Here is a 17,489-nt window from a genome sequence, read left to right on the forward strand (position 1 = left end):
GAGAGAGTTGTTTGCTTCGAGTAATGCAGTCAGCTGTTTATTGACGGTCTTCTCGATGACTTTAGCCGGGAAGGGGAGAAGAGAGATGGGGCAGACGTTCTTGAGGTCTTTGGGGTCCGCTGTTGGTTTCTTCAGTAGGGCGTTGATTTCTGCGTGTTTCCAGCTTTCAGGGAATGTGGCTGATGTGAAGGAGCTGTTGATGACTTTCCGGAGGTGGGGTGCGATGGTGGTGTCGGCTTTGTTGAAGATATGATGAGGGCATGGGTCGGAGGGGGAGCCAGAGTGGATGGTGTTCATGAGGCGGGTGGTGTCTTCAGTGCTGATGGGGGTCCATGCACTGAGGCTGGTGGTGGGGGTCGTTGGTTTGGTGGCTGGAGACTGAGTCTGGGCCCGAAGCTGTCGTGTATATCTGCAATCTTGCAGTGGAAGAAAGTGGCGAGGGAGTTGCGGAGGTCTTGCGACGGTGTGAAGTCGTTGTTGCTGGGGTTGTGAGCTTGTCTGGGATGGTTGTAGACCTCCAGCCCACAACCAGCAGGTGCAATGATTTTAGTTATGTTCATTTTTAGTTTTTGTAAAATACCCCTTGACCTTTTAAATAAGGATGATTTTAAGGACATCAAATTAGGGTGGAGTGGATTCTTTATGACCCCCCCCCCCCCACTTCCCCACACTGCCCAGGAGGGGAGGGGGCCACACCAACAAAAGAGGATGGACGGGAGGGGCAAGAGAAGCACATGGTCAACAGAGGGTAGGAGGGAGGGGCAGGGGGGAAAGCTACAACAGAGGGTAGGAGGGAGGGGCAGGGGCAGAACATGATCCACAGAGGGCAGGAGGTAGGGGCAGCAAGCTGACACCCGAGGGGAGTGGGGCAAGCTACAAAAGAGGGTAGGCGGGAGGAGCAGGGGCAGAACAAAGACAATGGAGGGTAGGTGGAAGGGGTAGCAAGCTGACAACCGAGGGCAGGAGGGAGAGGCAGGGGCAGTGAGTTGGCAACCGAGGGTGGGCAGAAGGAACATGTGGCGAACCGGCACCGTTCAGGCAGGAGACGCGGAGGTTGCCGCTTGCAGTGGTCAGGGCACAAGGCCAATGCAGGGCTGCACATCGCTGAAGGCCGCGCGCCGAGGGGTTGTTTACCCGCAGCAGGAATGGGCGCAATGCCTGCTGCAAACCTCTGTTGCACACAGCATGGAATCTGGGCTGAAAGTGATAAAAAACGTACATTTATTGAAAAAACAACGTTTAAAGAGACGGTATACTTTTGTATGGTGATATGTTCTTACGTCACATTTCAAAAATAAATAAATTAAATGAAAAAAGGATAAAGTGTTGTTATAGTTAGGTATGGTAATAAGATATTAATTTACAGAAAAACAACATTAGAAATTCATTGAAAAAACAAAAGTGACACTATATTTAGGTGGTGTACTGAGATGAAAACTGACTTTTAAAAACTAAAAAAACACTATAATTCACTAGTTATAGTTCAAGAACTTGAGCCTGCACTGCTTATGACCTCACATATTGCATCACTCATGACATGTTCTATGACATCACTGATATCACCACTGATGACATCTCAAATGACATCTTGATGATGTCACTGATTATGTCATCCAATGAGTGGGACTCTTTGCTGCATGCTTTTCATTTTGGAAGGTATCACTGCGCTGCACCAAGACTCCATTTGCTGTCACCTCTGTCGTGCGAATGTACGTAACTTTGTGCAACCCCTGGGGCATGAAGCATAGGTATGAGAGCAGCTCCACTTAGCAGAGATTGTGCTCTTTTTTACTAGGTTATGATGCATAACAAACAATGTCTCCGTAGTCTTCAATGCAATCTGAAATGTATTCAACTTTGAATATCGCTCAAAAGAGTGTGTGATGATTGTTTGCCGTAGCCTCATCCATGCTCATGACGAGCTGACCACGTCATGAGGCACGGCGCTCCGGTGCTCATGACGAGCGGACCTCGTGATGAGGCACGGTGCTGATGACGAGCTCAGCTCGTCATGAGCCGTGGAACGCTCACACGCGGGGATAATTCCCCTCCTGTGCTGAGCGTTCCACGGGAACGGGGGTGGTCATGACGAGCTGAACTCGTCATGTGCCGTGGAACGCTCACACGCGGGGATAATTCCCCTCCTGTGCTGAGCGTTCCACAGGAACGGGGGTGGTCATGACGAGCTGAACTCGTCATGTGCCGTGGAACGCTCACACGCGGGGATAATTCCCCTGCTGTGCTGAGCGTTCCACGGGAACGGGTGTGGTTATGACGAGCTCAGCTCGTCATGAGCACCGGGGCGCTGTGCGTGCCCCCCGCCCCCCAGCACAGCGGGGGAATTACCCCCGCACGGAAGGGGTTAATGAGATGCAGCCGTTAAATACCTCGTCTGACATAGAATTTTAAGTCAACGGCTTCGCGTCTAAGCTTGCGTCCCTGGCAAGGCTTGCAAAACCAAGTCACAACCCTCCATAGTTTGTAAAAATAATTAACATATGGTCCTGAAATGGGCGTAATGGTGTAAACAATTAGAACTACACTTACAATTATGATGCAACTAGATCTGTTTGTGAGTCACCACTAAATTATACGTTCTTCAACAATTTTTCACTGGACTTCCGGAAATATATATATATATATACAACATATAAAAATCCAGTTTACATAGAAATTGTCAATAGCACCACAAGACATCTCTTTATTCGGCAGCGTGTGCACAGAGATCCACAGGTAAATAATGTTACGTAAGGATACGCTTTAATTTTTCTCACATATTTTGACAACATTACATTGATTTACGCCACAACCTATAAGTAACGCAGTCTGCAAACCACTCCAGCTGCGCTCAGTCTCTGCCTTGTTTAAATGAAGTTCTGTTTGCACTTAAGGTTTAGTGGCAGTAAAGCAGTAAAGCTGCGCACCATATACCTGTTAACGTACTGAGTCCGACTTTTCTCAAGGACTATGTAACTCCCATTTTGTACACGCCAACGCGGACAGACATACAATCTAAGCTGTATGTGCCTGTGGGCCGTTTGTTTTCTAAAATGATCTACAGGTTTATAGAGTGATCTGAGGAGCAGTAGATTGGATGATGTAATTTGAGATGTAATCAGTGATGTCATCAATGATGTCATTTAGTATGTCACGAGTGATGTAATATGTGCAGTCATCAGCAATGGATGACCAGGGGCGCAAGTTATAGTTCGCTCATGGAACTATAACTAATTTAAGTATTTTTTGTTTTTTAAATGTTAGTTTTTATCTCATTACAAACATTTAACTATAATGTCACTTAAACTTTTGGTTTTTTTTCAGTGAATTTCAAAGTTTTTTTTTAACGAAAGCGAAGATCTTATTACCATACCTAACTATAACGTCATTTTAACAGATGGACGAACGTATATATATATATATATATATATGTATATATGTATCTCCAACCCATGCCTGCCTGATCCGGTCTCTTTTTCGCCATGTTCACAGGGGCCATCTGTCCACTCGAAGAGCTCTGCGATGTCGCTCACAAGTACGGAGCCATCACGTTTGTGGACGAGGTGCACGCTGTGGGACTGTACGGCACGCACGGAGCCGGCGTCGGCGAGCGTGACGGAGTCATGCAGAAGATGGACGTCATTTCTGGAACGCTGGGTAGGAACCGATGGCCTGTTGTGTTTGCTTCCAGAGGTGGCAGGGTTTATAGCACCTTGGCTGCGGCTGGAATTCCGCGCCGATGCTGCACATTCCGATCGCGGGCGTGGTCATGACGGCTCCCGGCCGTCATCAGCACACACCCACCGTGACTCATGACGGCCGGGAGCCGTCATGAGCACCGAAGGCGATAGCGACTGACGTCGGACAGGCCAGTGCCTTCTGAAGGACAGTAGGGCTGGAGCAGCATCAGTGACCTGTTAGGCACCACCTGACAAGTCACAGAGGTTGCTGCAGCCCTACTGGGCTGCAAGAGGCATTAGCTTGTTGGGTAACTTCGCCACTTCTTTAATAGCCCCATCCGCAGTGGCATAAGACCAGCAAAATTGAGAAAAAAGTGAAGGTTTAAAAAGCTAGTGGTTGAAAAACATATCGCTCAACTAGAGACAAGTGGTTATTAAGCACTCAGCATAAGACATGGGGAATAAGACAACAATACAGTGCTTTACCCTAGACAAAGGGCCTAAGATGGGAACACTGTGCTCTTCTACAGATGAAGAGATAATGATAGCAGTGCTAGTCTAAAAATGGAGTTATGATGATAATACAGTGGTAGAGATGAAAGAACTACATACATACTGTGCTCTGCTTGAAATGAAAGGGTTATGATGTTAATACTGTGCTCTGCTTGAAATGAAAGGGTTATGATGTTAATACTGTGCTCTGCTTGAAATGAAAGGGTTATGATGTTAATACGGTGCTCTGCTAGAAATGAAAGGGTTATGATGTTAATACTGTGCTCTGCTTGAAATGAAAGGGTTATGATGTTAATACTGTGCTCTGCTTGAAATGAAAGGGTTATGATGTTAATACGGTGCTCTGCTTGAAATGAAAGGGTTATGATGTTAATACTGTTCTCTGCTAGAAATGAAAGGGTTATGATGTTAATACTGTGCTCTGCTTGAAATGAAAGGGTTATGATGTTAATACGGTGCTCTGCTTGAAATGAAAGGGTTATGATGTTAATACTGTTCTCTGCTAGAAATGAAAGGGTTATGATGTTAATACTGTGCTCTGCTTGAAATGAAAGGGTTATGATGTTAATACGGTGCTCTGCTAGAAATGAAAGGGTTATGATGTTAATACTGTGCTCTGCTAGAAATGAAAGGGTTATGATGTTAATACTGTGCTTTGATAGAGATGAAAGGCTTATGTTAATACTGTGCTAGATATGAAAGAACTATATTAACACTGCGCTCTGCTAGAAAACAAAGGGTTATGATGTTAATACTATGCAAGAGGTGAAAGAACTGCCTTAATACTGTGCTCTGTTTGAGTCTAAGGTAGGATGTTAATAATGTGCAGTGGTAGAGAAGGGGTTAAGAAAACAATACTGTGCTCCAGATGAGGTGGTTATGACATCAATGATGTGATCTTGTACAGACAACGAGATTGCAATGACAATACTCAGCCCTACCAGAGACACAGGGTTTCATATGTCTATACTGTGCTCTACTAGACATGAAAGAGCTCAGACAACGACGCTGCCCTCTACTGGACATGAGGTGTTTCGGACGCGCTCTACAGGAGTCGAGGCACCCCAGCTCTGCCCCCCCTGGCTCCAGGCCCTGAGTGTCCCTATCTGAGCTGACAGAGGGACAGTGTACCCAGGGAGTCCTTTATCTCTACGGGGGCCTGTCGGCGAGTGCGTCACTACAGGCGGCCACACCCTGGCCACTGTCAAGCCTCAGCAGAGTGTGAGAGTGAAATGGAGCAGAGCTGGCCTCACACCACAGCCCTACAACCACTGCTTCATATGTCATTCTCACCATATGTGTAGACAGAGCCAGAGGGGCTGGGGGCACAGAGTGGCTCTCCAGGTCACACTCCCTTTACCCTGGAGTGTCCTCTCGCTCAAGAGGGCAGAGTCGGTCACAAGTCCAGGAGGAGGAGGGGAGTGAGAGTGAAGCGCACTCACGCGAGTGCTCCTCCTGGAGTGTGGCTGCCCATTTCTCTTAGGGTGTGTAGTAAGGGCCATGGTTAGGTCTGGCTGAGAAAGATAAGGCAGAAGTAAGTGTATTTGTTGTTGAGGATCCGGCGAGACTGCCATAGCGCCAAGATACCTGCCCGGTGAACGTTTGCGCTTTACAAATGTTAGTTACTTACTCACATCATGTAACGTCCGTGTCTCTTCCTCTCCACAGGGAAGGCCTTTGGCTGCGTCGGGGGCTACGTGGCCAGCACGGCCGCCCTCATCGACACGGTGCGCTCCTATGCCGCCGGCTTCATCTTCACCACCTCGCTGCCCCCCATGGTCCTGGCGGGCGCCCTGGAGTCCGTGCGAGTGCTGAAGAGTGAGGAGGGACTCGCCCTGCGCCGAGCTCACCAACGCAATGTCAAGCACATGCGCCAGCTCCTGATGGACTCGGGCCTGCCCGTCATCAACTGCCCGAGCCACATCATCCCCATACGGGTGAGTGAGTGAGTGTGTCCGAGCCACATCATCCCGATCCGGGTGAGTGAGTGAGTGTGTGTGAGCCACATCAAACCCATCCGGGTGAGTGAGTGAGTGGGTCCGAGCCACATCATCCCCATCCGGGTGAGTGAGAATGAGTGTGTCCGAGCCACATCAAACCCATCCGGGTGAGTGAGTGAGTGTGTGTGTCCGAGCCACATCATCCCCATCCGGGTGAGTGAGTGAGTGTGTCTGAGCCATATCATCCCCATACGGGTGAGTGAGAGTGTCTGAGCCACATCATCCCCATCCGGGTGAGTGAGTGAGTGTGTCTGAGCCATATCATCCCCATCCGGGTGAGTGAGTGTGTCTGAGCCACATCATCCCCATACGGGTGAGTGAGTGAGTGTGTCCGAGCCACATCATCCCCATCCGGGTGAGTGAGAGTGAGTGTGTCCGAGCCACATCAAACCCATCCGGGTGAGTGAGTGAGTGGGTCCGAGCCACATCAAACCCATCCGGGTGAGTGAGTGAGTGTGTCCGAGCCACATCATACCCATACGGGTGAGTGAGTGAGTGTGAGTGTGTCCGAGCCACATCATTCCCATCCGGGGGAGTGAGTGAGTGTGTCCGAGCCACATCATCCCCATCCGGGTGAGTGAGTGAGTGTGTCCGAGCCACATCATCCCCATCCGGGTGAGTGAGTGAGTGTATCCGAGCCACATCATCCCCATCCGGGTGAGTGAGAGTGAGTGTATCCAAGCCACATCATCCCCATCTGGGTGAGTGAGTGTGAGCGTGTCCGAGCCACATCAAACCCATCCGGGTGAGTGAGTGAGTGTGTCCGAGCCACATCATTCCCATCCGGGTGAGTGAGTGAGTGAGTGTGTCCGAGCCACATCATCCCCATCTGGGTGAGTGAGTGAGTGTTTCCGAGCCACATCATCCCCATCCGGATGAGTGAGTGAGTGTGTCCGAGCCACATCATCCCCATCCGGGTGAGTGAGTGAGTGTGTCCAAGCCACATCATCCCCATCCGGGTGAGTGAGTGTGTCCAAGCCACATCATTCCCATCCGGGTGATTGAGAGTGAGCGTGTCCGCTCCACATCAAACCCATCTGGGTGAGTGAGTGAGTGTGTCTGAGCCACATCATTCCCATCCGGGTGAGTGAGTGAGTGAGTGAGTGAGTGTGTCCGAGCCACATCATCCCCATCTGGGTGAGTGAGTGAGTGTTTCCGAGCCACATCATCCCCATCCGGGTGAGTGAGTGTGTCCGAGCCAAATCAACCCCATCCGGGTGAGTGAGAGTGAGTGTGTCCGAGCCACATCATCCCGATCTGGGTGTAAGTGAGTGTGTCCGAGCCACATCATACCCATCCGGGTGAGTGAGTGTGTCCGAGCCACATCATACCCATCCGGGTGAGTGAGTGTGTCCAAGCCACATCATACCCATCCAGGTGAGTGAGTGTGTCCGAGCCACATCATACCCAATCAGGTGAGTGAGTGTGTCCGAGCCACATCATACCCATCCAGGTGAGTGAGTGTGTCCGAGCCACATCCTACCCATCCGGGTGAGTGAGTGTGTCCGAGCCACATCAAACCCATCCAGGTGAGTGAGTGAGTGTGTCCGAGACACATCATCCCCATGAGTGAGTGTATGCGAGAGATGAGACATGTCTCAGAGAAAAAGTGTGTAGGAAATGTGCTAAACAAATCCACAACACAATGATACAGTGAGAAATAAAGAACTTACAATAGCAACACCGAGTAAAAGAAAAAAAGAAAACATAAGAAAATATAAACACTGAAGCAAGTATTGTCAAAGCGAATATTTCTGGCACAGACTGCCAGCCTTTTGGCTTTGTGAATGCTTTTGTTTACTAAGGTTTTTGCAAAATGTTATTGTTGAGGAAGCTGCTGGGCCCTCAGCAATATATAAAAAAGAAACACGGGCTAAAAGCAAAAGTAACAAATAAAATAAAGGCACAGACACATTACCAGAGTAGCCCCTGGCACTAAAGAGATCTGCTCTGTGTGAGGAGGGCCTCCTTGCGAAAGGGCAGAATGAGGTCACTTGCACCTACAGTGAAGTGAGTCAGTCCGTGACGTGACGCATCCACCGCCGCACGCTGCACGGGGTGGAAGAAACGTGGGACTGGCAGACCAACAGTTCTGAGGGCGAAGAGAGCTCGTTCAAGCCCCTATATGTATAGAAGTATATTTATATAATGTTATTAAAGTCAAAAGGTCTTGGCTAAAGCCAGACCTGAAAACAAGAGCTGGTAAAGACGATTGGTCCAGCCTTGCTGTCCTATTGGTTTTGCCAATGGTTTCTGGGATGTTGTGTAGCAAAGGGATACAAGGACTTTCCCCAGGTTATGCAACATCAGCAAAAAAGAAAACAGGCTCAATGACGTGGCCTCTGTTGGCGACTGCGTCATTCCACTGGTGTGTGCATGTGTGATGACGTGTGCAAGCATGTGTCAGCGTGCACACGTGTGCCAGGAGAATGTTGTGGGCGCCATTTCCTTTGATTGACTTTTTAGAGCAAAAGTACTTTCTGCACTGAGGAGGTGCCTGCAGCAGATGGGAGCTGCCATGCCCTCAAAAAAAAGTACAAAATAAATATATACATACACCGCTCCGGGAGGGGTTCAGGGAGCTATGGAGGAGGGGGTTGGGGGAACCAGGGAGTAGTGGGTGGGGAGAGGAGGGGAAAAGAAGCACATGAGGGACAAAGCAATGTGAGGTAAAGTACACAAGAGATGGAGCAACATGGAGTAGTGCGGGGTGTGGGGAGAAGCAAAAGAGAGGGCAAACAGCACACAGGAGCGAGAGTAACATGGAGGGGGGCTGGGGAGACGCACACGACAGAAAGAGCAGCACATGAGGGAGAGAGCAACACGGAGCGTGATGCTGGGGAGACGCACACGACAGAAAGAGCAGCACACATGAGGGAGAGAGCAACACGGAGCGTGGGGCTGGGGAGACGCACACGACAGAAAGAGCAGCACACAGGAGCGAGAGAGCAACACGGAGCGTGGTGCTGGGGAGACGCACACGATAGAAAGAGCAGCACATGAGGGAGTGAGCAACACGGAGCGTGGGGCTGGGGAGACGCACACGACAGAAAGAGCAGCACATGAGGGAGTGAGCAACACGGAGCGTGGGGCTGGGGAGACGCACACGACAGAAAGAGCAGCACATGAGGGAGTGAGCAACACGGAGCGTGGGGCTGGGGAGACGCACACGACAGAAAGAGCAGCACATGAGGGAGTGAGCAACACGGAGCGTGGGGCTGGGGAGACACACACGATAGAAAGAGCAGCACACATGAGGGAGAGAGCAACACGGAGCGTGGGGCTGGGGAGACGCACACGACAGAAAGAGCAGCACACAGGAGCGAGAGAGCAACACGGAGCGTGGTGCTGGGGAGACGCACACGATAGAAAGAGCAGCACATGAGGGAGTGAGCAACACGGAGCGTGGGGCTGGGGAGACGCACACGACAGAAAGAGCAGCACACAGGAGCGAGAGAGCAACACGGAGCGTGGTGCTGGGGAGACTCACACGATAGAAAGAGCAGCACATGAGGGAGTGAGCAACACGGAGCGTGGGGCTGGGGAGACGCACACGACAGAAAGAGCAGCACATGAGGGAGTGAGCAACACGGAGCGTGGGGCTGGGGAGACGCACACGACAGAAAGAGCAGCACATGAGGGAGTGAGCAACACGGAGCGTGGGGCTGGGGAGACACACACGATAGAAAGAGCAGCACATGAGGGAGTGAGCAACACGGAGCGTGGGGCTGGGGAGACGCACACGACAGAAAGAGCAGCACATGAGGGAGTGAGCAACACGGAGCGTGGGGCTGGGGAGACGCACACGACAGAAAGAGCAGCACATGAGGGAGAGAGCAACACGGAGCATGGGGCTGGGGAGACGCACACGATAGAAAGAGCAGCACATGAGGGAGAGAGCAACACGGAGCATGGGGCTGGGGAGACGCACACGATAGAAAGAGCAGCACATGAGGGAGTGAGCAACACGGAGCGTGGGGCTGGGGAGACGCACACGATAGAAAGTGCAGCACATGAGGGAGTGAGCAACAGGGAGCGTGGGGCTGGGGAGACGCACACGACAGAAAGAGCAGCACATGAGGGAGTGAGCAACACGGAGCGTGGGGCTGGGGAGACGCACACGACAGAAAGAGCAGCACATGAGGGAGTGAGCAACACGGAGCGTGGGCTGGGGAGACGCACACGACAGAAAGAGCAGCACTTGAGGGAGTGAGCAACACGGAGCGTGGGGCTGGGGAGACTCACACGATAGAAAGAGCAGCACATGAGGGAGTGAGCAACACGGAGCGTGGGGCTGGGGAGACGCACACGACAGAAAGAGCAGCACATGAGGGAGTGAGCAACACGGAGCGTGGGGCTGGGGAGACGCACACGATAGAAAGAGCAGCACATGAGGGAGAGAGAAACACGGAGCGTGGGGCTGGGGAGACGCACACGACAGAAAGAGCAGCACACGAGGGAGAGAGCAACACGGAGCGTGGGGCTGGGGAGACGCACACGACAGAAAGAGCAGCACATGAGGGAGAGAGCAACACGGAGCGTGGGGCTGGAGAGATGCACACGACAGAAAGAGCAGTACATGAGGGAGAGAGCAACACGGAGCGTGGGGCTGGGGAGACGCACACGACAGAAAGAGCAGCACATGAGGGAGAGAGCAACACGGAGCGTGGGGCTGGGGAGACGCACACGACAGAAAGAGCAGCACATGAGGGAGGGAGCAACACGGAGTGAAGGGCGCTTGGCAGGGGAAAAGCACACATGGGAAAGAGTAAGACTAAGTGTGCGGGGAGAAGCCCACGAGGAAGGGAGCTGGAAAACACATGCACTACCATGGAGTGCTTAAGAACTAAAAAGTCGTTCCCTAAAAGTGACCAGTGGTAATAATAATAATAATCCACATTTGTATAGCGCACAATCACCCGTTAGGGTCTCTAGGCGCTGGGGGCCGTCAGGAAGATTAAGCAAGCTATTGCCCAGAGTCACATGGTGCTGGGCTAACCTGCCGCCGGAGCCGGGGATCGAACCGTGATCCCCAGATTCCAGCGTCAGTCGCCTGGTAGGGTGCAAGCCAGCCAATCAAAAGGATGGTAAAAAGGGAATATGTGATGTTAAAACACGATAAAAATGATCACGGTATGTAACATCGCAGGTTTTACAATGCAAGTTGTTACTACGACTTGCGCTGGAGGGCGCTGTACTTAGGAGTAGTAAGATTTACTATTCCAACACCAGTCTACGTACAGTAGGGAAAGTGTTGGAATAGTAAATCTTACTATTCCTTAGGTTATAGCGCCCTCCAGTGGAATTCGATGCAACGCTTGCGTTGTAATGCCAGCGTTGTAAATGCATCGCGGTGTAATCACCGCGATGTAAAGGATGTTTCCGGTAAAAAGGCAATGCTGCATGGGAGGAACAAACACAAGCAAAGGAAGGCCAACCAATGATTAGAAGCAGGTGCATAAAAGCGCCAATAAAACCAGCCGATGGGAAGCGATGGGCGGGCTGCAAACCCTGTAAAGTCTTGGTAAACCCACAAAAGGATCTTTGGTAATTCGAAGCTTGTGCTGCCTGGAAGGCGAGACCTAGGGCCTGATTCACAGAACTAACTTAAGACAAAATCCTAAACTTACTACTTTTGGTATTCACAGAAGTTAGGATTTAGTCCTAAGTTTGTCTTAAGACAGACTTAAGACAGACTTAAGTTAGGATTTTGTCTTAAGTCTGTCTTAAGTCTGTCTAAAGACAAACTTAAGACAAAATCCTAACTTCTGTGAATACCAAAAGTAGTAAGTTTAGGATTTTGTCTTAAGTTAGTTCTGTGAATCGGGCCCACAGTCAGTACTACAAAAGGGAATATCAAACACGGCCACTGGAGGGCAGCAGCGCACCGCGGACTGAGAGGGAAGGAGAGGATGATTCTGCATCACTCAGGAGGCTCCAAGTGTCTTTGCATCTAGTGTAGTTGTGAGCACATATCACAATGACACCCCAAGCAGTTGGACACAAACTAATTTGGACACCAGTAATAATGGGAACAAAAGTCTGGAACTAAGGAATTAAAAGGCGCCCAAGTTTTGTTTTGTTTTTGAAAGAGGGTCGGCTTCAGTGGTCCTTTGTTGCTGCGTAAGGCCCTCGGTGGGCAGCTGGGACTTGCCCACTTTGCCTGGCACCCACCCCCGGGCCCAGGCCGAGCCCCGCTCATTTTCCCCTGAGGGTGGGCACCTCGGACACACTTTGGGTGAAGTCCACACAACCCCCCAGCGCAGGCAGGAGCTTCCACTGGACCCCCAGGGCCCTCCCCACTGTCAGCCCCGGGAGCAGACATGCCCCAGGCCACACAAACCTACTTCCAGGTGGACTGAGTCCTCTGTAAGGCCGGCCTCGGGCCAGGAGGCAGCCCGGCACAGACCCGGACAGGGCCTCTCATCAGAGGGCGTTCCCTCATTTGCATAGGGGCGCGCCCCATGCAAATGACGGAATCTCTACCTCTGCGCCTGCGCCGTATTTCGGATGCGGGCACAGAGGCAAAGACGCTGTCTGGAGGCGCATAGACAGTGTGCCGCCGCCTTAAAAGTGGTGCCCTGTCAGTATGCCCTCTGATGGCAGCTGTCTGGATAGGGTGAAGGGGGTCCCAAAGACCCCCAGACATCCCCTTGCCCGGTAGGTGCAGTCACTCACTGCACCCACCTGCATGGGGGTCTCTAATCCCCCTTCAAAGGGCAGGCGGGTGCCGCGGAGCGGCGGCTTCAAAGGAGCTGCTCTTTTTTTAACCTGAACGTGCAGCCCTGGGGGCAGCGTGAGCTCGCGACTACCCTGGGGGCAGCGTGAGCTCGCGACTATCCTGGGGGCAGCGTGAGCTCGCGACTATCCTGAGGGCAGCGGGAGCTCGCGACTACCCTGCGGGCAGCGTGAGCTCGTGACTATCCTGGGGGCAGCGTGAGCTCGCGACTATCCTGGGGGCAGCGGGAGCTCGCGACTACCCTGCGGGCAGCGTGAGCTCGCGACTACCCTGGGGCAGCGTCAGCTCGCAACTACCCTGGGGGCAGCGTGAGCTCGCGACTACCCTGGGGGCAGCGTGAGCTCGCGACTACCCTGAGGGCAGCGTGAGCTCGCGACTACCCTGGGGGCAGCGTGAGCTCGTGACTATCCTGGGGGCAGCGTGAGCTCACGACTATCCTAAGGGCAGCGTGAGCTCGCGACTACCCTGGGGGCAGCGTGAGCTCGCGACTACCCTGGGGGCAGCGTGAGCTCGCAACTACCCTGAGGGCCACGTGAGCTCGCGACTACCCTGGGGGCAGCGTGAGCTTGCGACTATCCTGGGGGCAGCGTGAGCTTGCGACTATCCTGGAGGCAGCGTGAGCTCGCAACTACCCTGGGGGCAGCGTGAGCCCCTCGACTATCCTGGGGGCAGTGTGAGCTCGCAACTACCCTGAGGGCAGCGTGAGCTCGCGACTACCCTGGGGGCAGCGTGAGCTCGCGACTATCCTGGGGGCAGCGTGAGCTCGCAACTACCCTGGGGGCAGCGTGAGCTCGCGACTACCCTGGGGGCAGCGTGAGCTCGCGACTACCCTGGGGGCCGCGTGAGCTCGCAACTACCCTGGGGGCAGCGTGAGCTCGCAACTACCCTGGGGGCAGCGTGAGCTCGCGACTACCCTGGGGGCAGCGTGAGCTCGCGACTACCCTGGGGGCAGCGTGAGCTCGCTACTACCCTGGGGGCAGCGTGAGCTCGCGACTATCCTGGGGGCAGCAGTGTGAGCTCGCAACTACCCTGAGGGCAGCGTGAGCTCGCGACTACCCTGGGGGCAGCGTGAGCTCGCGACTATCCTGGGGGCAGTGTGAGCTCGCAACTACCCTGGGGGCAGCGTGAGCTCGCGACTACCCTGGGGGCAGCGTGAGCTCGCGACTACCCTGAGGGCCGCGTGAGCTCGCGACTACCCTGGGGGCAGCGTGAGCTTGCGACTATCCTGGGGGCAGCGTGAGCTCGCAACTACCCTGGGGGCAGCGTGAGCTCGCAACTACCCTGGGGGCAGCGTGAGCTCGCGACTATCCTGGGGGCAGCGTGAGCTCGAGACTATCCTGGGGGCAGCGTGAGCTCGCGACTACCCTGGGGGCAGCGTGAGCTCGCGACTATCCTGGGGGCAGCGTGAGCTCGCGACTATCCTGAGGGCAGCGTGAGCTCGCGACTATCCTGGGGGCAGCGTGAGCTCGCGACTACCCTGAGGGCAGCGTGAGCTCGCGACTACCCTGGGGGCAGCGTGAGCTCGCGACTATCCTGGGGGCAGCGTGAGCTCGCGACTACCCTGAGGGCAGCGTGAGCTCGCGACTACCCTGGGGGCAGCGTGAGCTCGCGACTAACCTGGGGGCAGCGTGAGCTCGCGACTACCCTGGGGGCAGCGTGAGCTCGCAACTATCCTGGGGGCAGCGTGAGCTCGCGACTACCCTGGGGGCAGCGTGAGCTCGCGAATATCCTGGGGGCAGCGTGAGCTCGCGACTATCCTGAGGGCAGCATGAGCTCGCGACTACCCTGGGGGCAGCGTGAGCTCGTGACTACCCTGGGGGCAGCGTGAGCTCGCAACTACCCTGGGGGCAGCGTGAGCTCGCGACTATCCTGGGGGCAGCGTGAGCTCGAGAATATCCTGGGGGCAGCGTGAGCTCGCGACTACCCTGGGGGCAGCGTGAGCTCGCGACTATCCTGGGAGCAGCGTGAGCTCGCGACTACCCTGGAGGCAGTGCATTCACTATAATGAAGCGCATTTTCCTGGTTAGCGCTGGGCACATCTTTTGAAAAGTGCGCCCAGCACTAACCAGTAAAATACACCACATACATAATACGGCCCCAGGTGGACTCGAAGCCTTGGGGTAGCGGGTTTCAGGACGCCCGCTCCCACAGGTCATTCCATGTTAAATAAAGCAGTTTGGCAAAAAAGACAACTGGAAAAGTCTCTCCTAAATAAAAATAAAACCTCCACGGAGACCAGAGTTTTCCTCTGCAAAGACTTTCCTGGGGCCGCAATACAGAACGTGTCCCAGGGGCGCCATGGGTATGGGCGCCCGCTATGCACGCCCCAGGGGCATGTTGGTATTACAGAACAGGGTGCAGAAGGTTGTGCGGCCCCTTCTGTAATTCAGATAGCGGCGGCACACAAATAGCGCCAGCACTATCACCAGAGGATGTTCCCTTATTTGCATGTTGGCGTGGGCCCTTGTAAATAAAGGAATCCCTTTGCCTCTGTGCCTGGCCATAATACAGACACGGCCACAGAGGCAAAGAAGCTGTCCCGAGGTGCACTGGCTGCATCCCCTGATAGCAGCTCTCTGGAGGGGGAGGAAGGGGTCCCATGGACTCCCCAGCTATCCCCTTGCAGGCAGGTGCAGTCTCTCACAGCACCCACCTGCAAGGGGTTCTGCAGCGCCAAACTGTCCGCTCCTCTGAGGTGAGTAATCCAGTTTAACCATCCTTGTAGCTAGCTTTGCTAGTGTCTTTCCAGTTGTTTAGAACCCGTTTAACAGCCACAGTCAGTAGTAAGTCCTTTAGCTCCTTATCCTTCTCAGAGGAGAGATCAGTCCTCATAAACGCTGTGGCAAGGGAGGGGAAGTCCCTCATTGTTTTGCGTTTAAACACATTGTCAATGAAGTCAAACACCCTTCCCCAGAATACCTTGAGTGTGGGGCAATGGAAGATAAGGTGTGCTAGGTCCCCCTTCTGTGTATTGCAGTTCCAGCATAGGGAGTCCTCCGAGGCCTAGTGCGTATAGTCGGTCTGGGGTCCAGTAGGTTTTGTGTAGTAACCAGAATTCTGTTTGTGCAAGGACTGGGGTGATCTTGTTTTGTATGGTCGAGGACCACAGAGTTTTCCACTTCTGGTCATTTAGCGGGAAATGAAGTTCTTTGTCCCAATATTCTGTTGTTTTAGCGTTGAGTTTGGTGTGTTTTGGGCGTAGTAGCTTGTAAAGTTGTGAGACTTGGTGTCCTAGTTTGTTGATGTTAGTCACAAAGCGGAAGACCGAGGGTCGGGTGCTGATTAGTTTTGTCTTCGACAATGCTGCTCTTATCTCTCGGAATCTGTAACGGTCTAGGTCTTCTAGTTGATGGTCTGTTTCCAGGTCAGAGGAATGAATAGGGGCTGCCCCCGTCTCTAGTCGGTGTGGAAAGCATAACCCTTTCTCTATCCATGACTCAAAGTTAAGACTATTCCCCTTATATCTGATTTTGCTGTTGGACCAAAAAGACTCTGACTTGGATCCCCTGATGCTAACCTCCATTCTCCTGTCTACTTTTAAGAGTGCTATTTTTGTGTTTTCAAATATCAGCTTAGATGTGCGTGGATATGTGTTTGTCGTGAGTACACACCTCTTGCACCACCTTAGAGAATGACTGTGGAATGTGTGTTGCGGCCTCTGTGGTTGGGATACACCTCTTGCACCACCTTAGAGAAGGACTGTGGAATGTGTGTTGTGGCCTCTGTTGTTGGGATACAGCTCTTGCACCACCTTAGAGGAGGACTGTGGAATGTGTGTTGTGGCCTCTGTTCTTGGGATACACCTCTTACACCACCTCAGAGAAGGACTGTGGAATGTGTGTTGTGGCCTCTGTTCTTGGGATACAGCTCTTGCACCACCTTACAGAAGGACTGTGGAATGTGTGTTGTGGCCTATGTTGTTGGGATGCAGCTCTTACAGCACCTCAGAGAAGGACTGTGGAATGTGTGTTGTGGCCTCTGTTCTTGGGATACAGCTCTTGCACCACCTCAGAGAAGGACTGTGGAATGTGTGTTGTGGCCTCTGTTGTTGGGATACAGCTCCTGAACCACCTTACAGACGGACTGTGGAATGTGTGTTGTGGCCTCTGTTGTTGGGATGCAGCTCTTACACCACCTCAGAGAAGGACTGTAGAATGTGTGTTGTGGCCTCTGCTGTTGGGATACAGCTCTTACACCACCTTAGAGAAGGACTGTGGAATGTGTGTTGTGGCCTCTGTTCTTGGGATACACCTCTTACACCACCTCAGAGAAGGACTGTGGAATGTGTGTTGTGGCCTCTGTTGTTGGGATACAGCTCTTACACCACCTTAGAGAAGGACTGTGGAATGTGTGTTGTGGCCTCTGTTGTTGGGATACAGCTCCTGAACCACCTTACAGAAGGACTGTGGAATGTGTGCTGTGGCCTCTGTTCTTGGGATACACCTCTTACACCACCTTAGAGAAGGACTGTGGAATGTGTGTTGTGGCCTCTGTTCTTGGGATACACCTCTTACACCACCTTAGAGGAGGACTGTGGAATGTGTCCTGTGGCCTCTGTTC

The 17,489-nt window shown here is 52.9% G+C and overlaps 1 protein-coding gene across 1 annotated transcript in view; it reads left to right on the forward strand.

Annotated features, from left to right (window-relative positions):
- ALAS2 (5'-aminolevulinate synthase 2) overlaps positions 1-17,489 on the forward strand; it is a 70,994-nt gene that overhangs the window by 47,967 nt on the left and 5,538 nt on the right. Inside the window, exons 7-8 of the mRNA XM_078664538.1 lie at positions 3,490-3,654; positions 5,859-6,127. Coding sequence (XP_078520664.1) covers positions 3,490-3,654; positions 5,859-6,127 — 434 coding nt within the window. The remainder of the gene's footprint in view (positions 1-3,489; positions 3,655-5,858; positions 6,128-17,489) is intronic.

This window comes from Lissotriton helveticus, chromosome 10, assembly GCF_964261635.1.
Source record: "Lissotriton helveticus chromosome 10, aLisHel1.1, whole genome shotgun sequence".
Classification (NCBI taxonomy): domain Eukaryota; kingdom Metazoa; phylum Chordata; class Amphibia; order Caudata; family Salamandridae; genus Lissotriton; species Lissotriton helveticus.